The sequence below is a fragment of the Struthio camelus genome, chromosome 12, assembly GCF_040807025.1.
Source record: "Struthio camelus isolate bStrCam1 chromosome 12, bStrCam1.hap1, whole genome shotgun sequence".
Lineage (NCBI taxonomy): Eukaryota > Metazoa > Chordata > Aves > Struthioniformes > Struthionidae > Struthio > Struthio camelus.
In genome coordinates, this window is record NC_090953.1 from 19938805 (window position 1) to 19951515 (window position 12711).

The window sequence follows — 12711 nt, forward strand, 5'->3', positions numbered from 1 at the left end:
ATTTGGGACAAACTTCTTTCTCACACAGAAGTCGGTGCCCAAGACAGCCTGTGAGATGGGAAAGCTTGCAAAATGAAGGCCGAACTCAGTGAACCCTAGGGGTGCATGCAACCTATTGCAAATTCATTAAGTGGCCTTGCTGCTTTTAGTGAGATAAAGTCAATTTTAAAACCGGGGCTGAGAATTAAACTGTTAATCGGAGCCACAGGAAAAAATGCCAGTGAGTGAGGTGATGGACCCTTCAAGCCAGAGTTGCAAGAATCGCAGTCGGGGGGAGCCTGGCTGAATACACAACGCCACCTTTAATGTACAGTGAACATACAGCACTGTCAACCAGACTGTAAATCTTCAAAAGATCTGATTGCATTTGATTTAACAGAAACTTCCTCCTAAAAACTGCAGATATTGAGAATCCAGCCAGCGCTCTACCAAGCAGGACACTATCGCATAAAGGATGCCTCTGAGAGGAAAACAAACCTCTTTTTTTGCTACTATCACATGATTTTAAAAGTATTAGGAAAATATACTCGTTACAGAATCCAGATTATTGTTATCTGAAGACTCAGGTTCAGGCAGACTCAGACACTGAAGGCTCAGATTATTTTCTCAGCTTTAAAGCAGTTTCACATAAACTATTTTCTGCTGTTACACTCGGTTAAAAGACCTGTTGGGCACATTTATATTTACTAATAAAACTCAATAGGCTTAGTAAAACTTAGTTCCATGAACTTTTAGGGACACTTTCAAAGACACGACGAGCATTCAGACATCTAAATACTATCTCTACTTCTGCAAATCTTCATTCGGGTTCCAAAGGCTTTTCTGCCTCGGCCCAGGCGGAGGCCGGCCGGCCCGTCTCCCGCGCGCCGCACGAGCTGCTTTCGCTGCTCAGGCCACCGCTGGCAGGAAAGGCTCGGCAGAAGCACGCATGGTGACCACTAACAACACGGGGCATCCTGCAGCAGCCTAGTGTCAGGTCTTCTGTGAAAACAGCCTTGTTCAAACACAACGAAACCCAGCTCTTGGCGAACTGAACTGCTGGACCAATCAATCTGCTCAGTATCGCCCTTCCTGCACTAATAGTTTGCTTTGAGATACTACTTGAAAAGTCCTTAAGACACAGGATACTTAAGTAAAATCAGATTATCTGTGCCACCTAAACAATCAACAATGTCAGACTTAAAGTAGTTAATATTTTTGTTGCCATCACAGCTTTCATGTATTTCGGAGTAATTTGTTTACAAGTACGTATCTAAAAGCAACTTCTGCTCTCACCAACAGCATCCGACAGCCTCAGACCTGGGCCCTTGGAGGACACAGAAGGTGAAATATGACCATGTTATTCACAAACTCAAGGCCTCAGCTCTGGACCATATTTAAGCACACACCTAAATACTTTTCATTGAGCAACCACACCTTTCTAAATTCGAACCTTAGTCTGGAAGACAAACATTCTTCAAACGTTGTTTGGCAACGTCAGTGCTGGGCACCCAAAACACGTTCTTTAGGGTTTCAAGGCAAGCACTATGTAAATAAAGGTAAGTAATACGACAAACTTATTTTATGCCAGTGCTCCAAACTCAACACCTGGCCTAGGAAGAAAAAGGTCCTTCTTTTTGCTGTGAGTTTAATTTAGATCTTTTAATAGCTCCCATGGAAACATTAACAACCATTTAATTGAGACAAAGTTGCTAGCAGAGCCTTTATCCTCATTTTTTCTTCTCCTTTTTACTCATCTGTAACCAAAATTATTTGAACTCAAGCCAGACACAATATTTTGGCCATCACAACAAATTCTATTGCAGGGAACTGCATTCTGCAACACGAGGACATTAAAAAGGAAGCCTTCCTGCCCCTCCTCTTTGCAAAATTTCTCAAAAGAACATAAACTAAAATAAAACTAGCAAAATTTCATATCACTTATTAGCCTCTATTCCAAGTAAAAAATTTTACTTGGAATATCTGATTTTTCAAACTATTTTGAGGATGTTTTCATAATGGAATAATTAGCAAAGATGTTGTGTAAGTAAGCCAAATTGATGTTTTAAACTCCCAACTGCTTAAATAAGTAGCAGAAACTTAAAGTCACTTCTCTAATGTCCCGTTCCAGTTTGCTTATAAGCAGTTCACACAGCGCACTCTAGCTCAAGTCACGGATGTTGACAAAAGTCATTGTTTTGGACTTCAGCCCTAGTGTAATCATTCAGGAAACAGTGCCAACTCAAGACGTGCTAACTATGGTAGGCATTATAAGGATCTTAGGGAAATTATCAGAACTTGCTACATTCAAAAATCTTCCAAAGTATCTGGGGCAAGATTCTCCTCCTTGATTAGCAGAGAGGAGAACTACCCATGAACTAGATTGGGGTTTTGGTTTCCTATTTCCCAAATAGCAGTTTCATCAGGCAAAGAGCAGTTTCATCACTTTTTGCTAGAAAATAGAGTACAGCTAAAGAAAAAAATGATAAAACATTCAAAAATAATCTGCAAATGAAGAAATACTCTGTATGCTTGCTCAGCACTGAAAATTCGCTTGTTAATCAGTATTCAGAGGGTTCTACTACAAAGATTTAACACGAGGACAATACAACTAGATCTGATTAACTACAAGCTCCTGGGATTTTTAGCTCAGTTCCGTAAGGGGTTCACCATGTACTATCCTTAGGGTATTGCGCACTTCGCAGAAGGATGCCTGGACATGCTCACAGCTATACTGACGCAGCATTCTCACTATCGCCTGCCTAAATGTGTCAGTTTAATCCAAAGGGTACTATTAAGACAGTTACAATGGAAGCTTTTCTCTCTCATTACCTAATTCTGCCATGGACACAGTTGGAGAGGTCTCCCCATTTGTAAAAGAACAATAAGGGAAGAAGCCCGATGCTGGTGTGTAGTCACATATTGGTTCTGGTTTGATTCCATTAATATCAAGACCCGACTGATCTGGAGAAGGCTGTATGTCTAAGTAGAAGCTGCTAACTGCAGAGTCTGCTTTGCTACCTTCAGGGGTATGCCCATCAATGTAATTACTGAGGTCGTCATGGAGCTCTGTTAACCCATTGGTGGTGATATTGTATGTTGGTGTTAGTGGTTCTGCCTCTCCTGGTTGCTGCTGATGGTCTCGCTGCTGCTGCTGCATTCGATGTTTCTGCACCTCCGCATACAAGCTGTCCCTCTGCTTTTTTGACATTCGACCAAACTTTACAGCTGAAATACAGACACACAATACATTTCATTCCTATAAACCACTACTGCATTTTAATTGTCTTGAGTCTTTAAATACTACAGCAAAAAAACATGGTATAAAAGCTAAAAAAAACAAGATGAGCAGACCCAAAAGTCACATCTGCCAGTTACAGGTAACTGAACTCCAGCATCTAGTCTTTAAGAGGCAGTTTTAACATACTGTCTACTCTAGATGTTAGAGTTATTGTTTTAGCTTAATTCATTAGCTTTCCACTTCTGTATTTAAATGATTTTCTCTTATATATCCACTGAAGTTGACCGATACATCTCTTAGGCATTCGAATCCCACCTATAAAATTATTAGTGGATGACAATTAAAAAATAATGTGCTGGTCTGAGATGAACAGCCCAATTCCTACTGCTGGTATGTCCATGCCACAAAGTGAACATACAGTTAGGTATAAACATGTAGGGTCAATCTTAAAAAATGTCAAAAGCAAGCTTTATTGATATTAGGACCAAAGAACATGGGGAAAACCTCGGAAGCTGCTTTCAGTGCAGCTTACTATGACAAGTGAACATTTTTGTGGGCAAAAACGTTTACCCAGAAAGTTATTGAAAAATATATATATATCTGCCCCCTATAATACTTTAAACATGTAACTCAGAAACTTGTATATTAAGTGTAAGCCAGAAGCAACTGGTTTGGCATGTCAAGTGAATTCCTAAGAATATGGTATGTGATTTCTGGGACCTCTGTCAGCTCCAAAAGCTTCATAGTTTAGGGAGATGACTACCAACCTGTACCTTTCTATAGGAAAGCAAAAGCTTCAGAGGAACTGGTCATTACATGATCAACCATTTCAGGTTTTTAGTTTCACACCCAATAAAAAAAAGCTAAGATATAAATGTAATTTAAGAAGTAAATGTAACCTGAAAACTGTCTCCTTCTCAAACAGGCTTCATGTGCAACGCATATGCATTGCAGAACATGTAATGTTGCTATCAATCACTACTGCAGGGGAAAAGACTGAGTCAGATCTTGGGTAAGTGATGGCAGCTTCGTTAACTGTATGGAGGTGTGCAAATATCAGCTGCAAATCCAGTTCTAATAGTGTTATATAAGCTTCCATCTTACAGTGAGGTAGATTTTCATCATTATACTAGGTGCAATTTTGAGCTTAATATCAATAGCACTGGAACACATTTTCTTCAGGATCTTGTCTTAAAAAAACAAAAACAAAAACAGGGGTTTGAGAAAACACTGCATCATTTTCTCTTTGTAGTTTTTCCATTATTCATTATACACACATTTGACTTCCATATGTATTGTAAAATAACTCTGATCTGTACCAATACGGCAATCAGACTCTTTTCTGCAACTGCACTACGTCATTTAAGTTGGAATGAACACATAGAAAGTACTAGCGTTAGACTAAAAACTGCATCTTCAAGAAGTGACTTGAAGCAAAGCTCTTAACTGGGACTACAGTAGATGAGTGGGAAAACATCAAGAACATTATACATGCCCCGATTTATATATATTTACATAAACGTATAACAACATATAAAAGCTACTCGGTGATCTCAGCTACTGGCTTGACGCACAATAACTTTTAAATGCTATGTTGTTTCAGTTGAACACGTAGTATACTAAATAATACTTTACTTCTTGCAATAAAATTAGGGGTTAGCATAGCTCACCATCTCGAGACATCCCCACAGCAAGGCATTTCTGTAATCGACAGTGTTGGCAGCGGTTTCTACTAGTTCGGTCAATCAAACAGTTCTTCTGACGAGGACAGGAGTAGGTAGCATTGCTTTGCTGACTCCTTCTGAAAAAGCCCTGTGGTAGAATTGCAAAATATAAGTCAAGAAGCTGTTAATTGAGGGAGTGAAGACAGACTCTGAAAGGCAGCATGCTGAATAGAAAATGAAGTTCAAGTACAGTACAGGCAACTAAAGGAAGTTAAGAAGTATTAAGAAGTATTTTTTTTTCTCTTGGAAACAAATAAAGAACAGTAACTTGCAGAAAACAATTCGCAAGCGTTATGACACACAAAGGAATACGCATTTTTTCTGATTTTACAAATCCTGTCTTACATATGGTAGCACTGTATACTGATTCTTTCCAAAGGAGATAAAACTAATTATAAACCTAGATTTCCTTGATTTCCTTGACCTTGCTGGGTCAGCATGGTTAGGATGGATCCCGGAGCTGGTGCCGGCAGCAGTGGCCATCGTGGCCTGCTCTCGGCAGTGCCGGCAGCCGGCGCGGATGTGCCGCGGAGGTGCAGCCTCGCAGGGCGCCTGCGCCTCTACGCGCACAGAGCAGGGTGCTCAGCAGCCCCTCTACAAATAAGAAAATTTGTTATGGGAGGGGACTAAAAAGTTTGATGCCAACAACTGAGTTTTTGTTCAACTCAGTTTTGATTATTAAGGAGGGGGAAGGTGAAACATTTCATTCATTTATTTATGTTCTCTTTTCCGAGTCGCCAGCAATGGGTAGTCCTATCGGCAAAGAAAACAACTCTGGAAGGTTATGCAGCAGTTACAACTCAGCTCTCTCCATCGGAGCAGGGCATTTTATTAACCACTAGGCCAGCTCTTCGCTTTGAAGTTCATTTCATCTTTTTGCCCCAGACGGCCCAAGCCTCGGCTGCTGCGTGTGTAATACCGACTTCACAAGGATGCTGGGAAGACGGAGTCATTCTAAAGAGGCATTTGACAGCACTGAACACAGTATTTTAGTTTTATGTTGCCACATAATGGATTAATTAACAGTGTTGCAAAGAAAATACTTCTTCAGAAAGGCTGGGCACCCTTTAATTAAAGTTGGACTTTTACCAATTCTTTATTTATTGAAAGGCCACATGCTGGAGCACATGCACCCTTCCTCCAGACAGTCGCTGAAATAAACAACAGGAATTTCTGCGTGACAAATAAAAGATGTCCTCGCAAACTTCTGGCCAACCAAAACACCACAAAACCCTGAGATAAAGCCAGATGTGCCATGTGAAGAGGAGGGCACCAGCCTTCAGCAGTTATTCCCCACTTATTAAAGCTTTAATGGGGAAACGGAGTACAAAAAACAGGCAAACTGAAATGCCTTTCTTTAACCCTGTTTGGCTGCACACTGTTTCCTTTCTCTTTTATTCTGACCTTTGTTTCTCTAGGATTAATTTCAACTGTCCTTTAACGTTTGTCAGTACCAGATGGGCCTGCAAGTACTGCATATACTGAGCCCTGATGGGGCGCGCTTCAGCCGCAAGACCTGACCCCGGTGGGGGAGCCAGCGCTCCGCTAAGCAGACAGCTTGATTTCCCGCTCCCTTAGCACCCTCGCTGGAAGACCTCACCCCAGCACAAGTGTGCGTGCAGGGACGACGCGATTCACTAGAAAACCAGGATTAGATACCAGCTCCACCAATGACTTGCATCAGTGACAAAGATCCTGCATCTCCCTGTTATCAGCCCCTTAAAATATTCAGTTCTCCAAACAAACATTTTAATTGTTGCACTGAATGACATGGCTGTACGTGAACTTTATTAAACCTTCTGCCATCCCTGGGATCCCGAAAGCCAACTCGATCAATAGCCAAAATGAGCCTGGCCCAGTAGCCCAAGGATCTACATGGCTTCCTTTAGCCGCGACCCTATTTTGTACTAGATGCCTATATTGCCAGTTAGGCATATTTCTCTTTATCAAGAACATTCTTGTTAAGAGGAGGATTATTTTTAGTACTATAATGGAGAAACTACTGGGCTTTTTTCCCCCAGATTTTCCCTCGAGATACAGCCACTCAATACGTTTTAGCGTACAATATATCAGCTAACTTACAGCTTGAAGCTGAATTTTCAATAGAGCAGAAATGCCTAAAACTGGGGCCTTTAAAAGCACTTGCACTTTACAAACCAAGAGATGTAGCAGAGTGCTTTTAAAAAACAAACTGCAGTATGATGTGGCCACGCTGAAAACAGCAGCAGCGGTTAAAGCAGTCGAAAAAAAGCCAAGCCTCAAATTTCAGACATGAACCTAAACTTGTCTTCAGCTCAGAAACGCTCATATCTGAGAGCTGGCATTGAACTGAAGACACAACCAAACAAAACCATCTTTTTTTTAAGTCACAAAGCTCTTCTATATTGCTGTCATTTATTTACCAGTTTTCTAACCGTTTGGTTGTCCTTGGGCTCTCAATCACTGGGGAACCCCCTACTACAGGAGTCTTTTGTAAGTAAATGACATTTCTTACCAGGATTTTTTTGTTTTTGTTAGGAGGAGAGAAGAGGGACTCCATTCTGGTGCGCCATTTTCTCCCCCCTGCCGGAGCGCAGAGGTAACTCCGCTTTCCCCAGCAGGACGGCGGCGGCGGGTGCCAGCCGGCGCAGGCGGGCAGCGCAGCCACGGGGTGCCCCAGCGCCGGCCCCCTCCGCTCCCCGCTGCGGCAGCGCATCGCGGGGTTGCGTAAGGGGCCGCCGGGCCCCTCTCCATCAGACGGACGGACGAAACCCCTCCTGCGCGGAAACACCGCAGCGCGTTAGAGGGCTCCGGCCGAGGGCCGGGCTGCGGCCAAGGTCTCGGGCGGCCCCGCCGCGGCCCGAGGGCGGCGCACGCAGCCAGCCGCCTTCGCCGGGGCCCCCTTGAGCTCTGCTGCCTCCCTTTTATACAGCTGTATTGCCGCAGTGCCAGGAGAGAGGAGCAGATTACAAGCCCTGGCTTCATCTCTGCCTTGCAAACTCCTGTTTATGTATAAAACAACATATGCGGTTTCATACGCTGCCAGAAAATCACGGTTGGGGAAAAAAAGGGCACAAGAACTTTATCTGCTAGTCAGTTTGAATAACAACTTGTTAAGAAAGGACTTTGAAATGGACATAGCAGTTTCCACGAAGTCTGCGAAGGGCTTCAGCTGCCCTGCGGAAGGGCGGCGGGGGAGCCGCCAGCGCGCGGCGCCCACCGTGCCGGCGCCCTCTCCGCGAGGCGCCGCCTCCAACGCTGATCTCATGTTTGGGCTTTTGACAAATTCTCATTTAATGAATTGATTCCTACAGTTCATTAACATACCCACTTCCACTTCTGTATACACATATGTCTTAATTAGCTGCTCATTGGCTGTTTAATTACAAGAAAACAGCTGACAGCTGCCTCGCTGCATCCTAATGGCAGCCGCCTTGGAATGCCGGTCCGCACGCCTGCGACAACAAAGCCTTATTCATAACCCCCTGCTTCACGGCTAATACTTAGAGCCCTCCGCGCATCGTTAAGTTTTGCAGTATTCTCAGCAATTAACAATTAGTTGGGGGGGGGGGCTCATTCTTCTCCTTTTTCCTAAAGCAAACTCTCTCAAATTTTCTTCAAAGAAACATCGGAAAAATGCATTGTCCTATGTAAGAAATTAAAATATTCAAATCAGACTCTTAACTCGTTTATGACAACGAGCACATTTTAATTTTACAGAGAGAAGAGCGCTGAGGTAATATTTGTTAATGAACTTTGCTCATAAAGTATTTGATGACAAAGGCGTAGCGCCACAGAAACATGCAAAAATCCCTGTTGTTTTCCATATGTAATAAATACAGGAGAGAGATTTGCCGTCCGTCTGTCAGGTTTTACGAGGCTCCTTCCTAGCCTTTTGGTAACATGGCTCATCTCTTTTCTGTCACGTGTTGCTTAAAATTGGTTAGCCAGAAAATAATTAAAAAAAAAAACACTTTGCAAGGATGAACTGGAAGCAAATATCCACAGAGCCAGTGTCACACTCCGAATTAAACAAAAAGTAATGAAAGATTGAGTAACAAACCAACTGGATGTACACACAGTCTAAATTTAAAAAGTAATGCAAGACGGGAAAGGACTATACCAAGCATTGTTTTCTGAAGTGACAACAGAGCCATTCCCATCGTATTTACAACAAACAAGACAATCTTCAGTCTAACAAGCACAGAAGACAGAGCAGCCGGTACCTACAAACCTCTGAAGTACAGGAAACGCCCAGAAATGTCCGGCATGAATGGGTTTATGAGACCAGCTGCATACATTCAAGTAAAAAGGGTGGCCATACCAATACATTTGTGGGGCAAAGGGGCATGAACTGACGCTGTTGACAGCAAAAGCACATAGTTACACCTGTAAATTTAACAACATAGTTCAATAACAGAAACTTTCATTTCAAACTAAATGCTTTGCTGTATGTCCTTATGAAGCAATTCAGGTATTTTCTGACAATAATTTCTCCTGGTAGGGCCAAAGCTGGAGTTGATGCCTGTTAAAAAAATCTGTCTAGCAGATTTTAGAGAGGGGCCTCCCTGTCTGGGGAGGGAACTGAACATTTGGCTAAGTCTTAATGGACTAACCTCATCTTCCCTTCTCCCCTATCACACGTCGTATACTGGATGTCAGCAACAGTCAGAGAAAGTACTGGTTTAAATGTATTTTATTTAAATTAAGCCATAAAACCCCTCTTAGATAAAGTATGAACAAGTGCTTAGCTATAAACTTCATTCTTTGGGTAGGTGAAAAAAGGGGAGGGAGATTTTAAAGAGAAATTCAAATTCAGATAAATAGGTTGATGGGTTGGGAGTGCTCAGTGATGTTTGTGCAAGACAAATCTGAATTTCTACATTTTAAAAGACACTAACATCATAACAAGGTAGGAAATGAAAGCTTCTTGAGAAAGACTAATTGGCTTTATTAGATAACTTCAATTCTTGCATGTGAAATACAATACAGCAGTAAAAACGGGTCAGAAAGCTCCACTAAACTGTATGAAACGTAAGGATCACAACACTGTAGCAGGACAATAAGATCAACAAAAATCAGTTTGACCATTACTTCTCCATAATTACATATGAGATACAGATTTGTTTTGCTTTAGGTTTTAAATAAATGACGTTTCCAGTGGCTATTAGCATGTAAACAGTAACACTTGAGTAAGTATTACGATAAAGTAATGTTACAGTTCCTACTGAAGTGGAGTGAGAACCGGTAAGAGCTGCAAGCAGCACCCTTGGCTGCTGCTAGCGCTGCCCGTAGATCATTGCTGACAGCCCGGGCTGGGGCGGCCGCAGCCCAGCTGTTCCCTCCTGGTCACGGAGGCCCCGCTCCTGCTGCCGGATGCACATGGCTGGGCTGGCAGCAGCTGTGCTGAACCCAACTCGCCTCCTGGGGTCTTTGTGTTGGTGTGAGCCATTAGCCCGCCCATGAATCTGAACGCAGGACTGGGAACTAAGCCTTCATAGCGAGAAAAATTTGAAGTACTTTATACAGAAGAAGGTTTAGCATACCATGAAGAGTGCTGTAAGCATGCTCAAACCTGCAGAGATCATAGCCACAGAAAAGCTAGGAAATGCACTTCAGGGGAAAGAAAAAAAAAAAAAAACATACCAATACACACCTGGCTTATTTGGCAGAAGCCAAGTTATGCCAGCTTTTCCACCAGCCAAAATAGTTCTGCTGGGTGAGACTTTGTTGATATTACTGTGGAAGAGCATAGCACAAACAAAATCCATCTGCTACAGCACAGTATTTTAAATGCTCTCTAGGCCATGATCATCTCTTCCTGCGACTTGTCCCCACTAGCACTCCCCTATCTGTCACTACCTACAGGTCATCTGGGCTCTAGCATTAAAGAAATGTGAAGTTCAGGCTCATTTCTCTCCTAAAATGGAAATAACTAAGCTGATATTCACTGGCTTTAAAATTCTGCCTGAACTCATACAGCTAAAACATTGTTCAGGTCTTGCTACTCCACAGGAGGAGGAGAATATACCTAACTCCATCGTTTGGGCCACCACTTGATTTATTCATGTGCACTCTGCTTTCAAGGCTGACCTGTGCTCGAGTGCGCCGGGCATCTGGCCCCGCTTGCCAGCCCTCATGCCCTTGCACACCCGCTGCCCAGTCTGGGCGATTCCCCAGGGCAGACCAAGGCTCACACTGGTTTCTGGAGAACACCATTCTAGAGAGTTCATAGGGAAACCATTTGCTCTGAAATAGGGGACTGCATACGCGTTTCTCACTATCAGGCTACCATCTGCTGTTCTGACTACCGGAGGTATAAAAAGGATCTGCCTCTTAATAATTCATATTTATGTTTATTCCCAGCAAAGCACACTCAGTCCGATGGAGGAATTCTCAGTGGATATTTCTGTCTCTTACCTGTAGTGCCAAGTCTCTACCCAGCTATGTATTAACTAATGTGACTGTGAATATGGTTCACTCTGTTATTTCTTTCTGTACGTAGTCATCCTAATGCTTTTGTTGGGGGTTTTTCCTCACGTACAAGACTTACTAGACTGTAAGGTAAAAGAAATGCATGAAGATGAAGTAAAAGATAATATACTTGGCAACTTTCCTTTGCTTTGGCAGACTGTTCCTGTTCTGCAGCAAGCCGTGTTAAGAAAGCCCCGTTTTCTGCATAGACAAGCTTTGGCATTATCCTAGCCTCAGTCTCTTGACAATGACGTTCATCAAGAATCTGGAGGCAGTCTTTCAGGTATACTGGGCCCAGATCATCGAAGGATTAAAGAGGTCTCAGACCTTGACTATCAATTGATGTTTGTAGATAAGGTATTTGTAGAGCAGAATTGCCAGTGTTAATGTCTGCCACTTCACAAGAATGAAGTTTGATAAATGTTCAGCTACCGCAAAAAACCCAAAAAAGCCACCACTTTATTATCAATACTTTTTTAGTGGATTTCTTGCCTTTTCCATAGCAACAGTAGAGTTACAAATGGGCAGGGGGTGCAGCCCTGTATCATTCTAACATTTTTTCCTCCTTCGTACCAATACTTACTTCCGTGAGACTGAGAAGATTTGAGAATGGAAACGCAAAAATCCTCTTTGGAAAAACACAAAGGAAATCTTGATAATATGAAGGCAAAGAAGCTACTTTTGAAAATGGAAGGCAGTACCAAGCATGTCAGGATAGCGGACTGAAAACAACAATAAAAATAATTTCTTCAATTCTGAAGTGCAAATCAGCAGTAGAAAATCTATCAGTCCTGGACTGCAACACGCTTACATGCGAAAAGCAACAAGCTACAGCACAGATGTGCAAACTGTGTCATTCCCAAGCTAGCACTGTAATTCTGTACTAGTGATAAAAAGGAGTGATTAGCTTCACAGCACACCTTGGACTAGCGTTAGCATTGTCTGATTTAATTCTCAGTTGTGAGAGACAAACTAAATGAAACATTGAGGCTCATAATGTAATCCTTGCTCACCAGTGTTACTGAAGGTACGAATCCAGAAAAAAATTCAAAGCCTCAACTTTCCAGAGCACTGAGCGACACTGCAAGGAAAAGGCACTACTCATGGGAAGACTTGAACAGGTTTAACACCAGTACCGTGCTCATGTGTGCAACAATATCTTCTACAGCTATACCTATACCTTCTATATCATCTAAATAAAATAGATGTGTAACGGTAGCCGTTGACGAACGAAAGTTGAGAAGTCTGAGAGTACTCACCTTATTTCAACATAGCTTCTTAGCAACTTACAAAATACAAAATGGAGAGGGAGAA

At 42.5% G+C, this 12711-nt stretch overlaps 1 protein-coding gene across 6 annotated transcripts in view; it reads right to left on the reverse strand.

Moving 5' to 3' along the window:
* Nucleotides 1-12711, reverse strand: part of RORA (RAR related orphan receptor A) — a 397725-nt gene that overhangs the window by 12411 nt on the left and 372603 nt on the right. For 3 of the 6 annotated variants that reach the window (XM_068958202.1, XM_068958204.1, XM_068958203.1), the window contains 2 exons: nucleotides 4891-5032; nucleotides 2812-3207 (listed from right to left, as the gene is read on the reverse strand). In XM_068958202.1, the coding sequence (XP_068814303.1) occupies nucleotides 2812-3207; nucleotides 4891-5032 (538 nt within the window). The remainder of the gene's footprint in view (nucleotides 1-2811; nucleotides 3208-4890; nucleotides 5033-12711) is intronic. The other 3 variants (XM_068958205.1, XM_068958207.1, XM_068958206.1) reach the window with 1 other exon arrangement.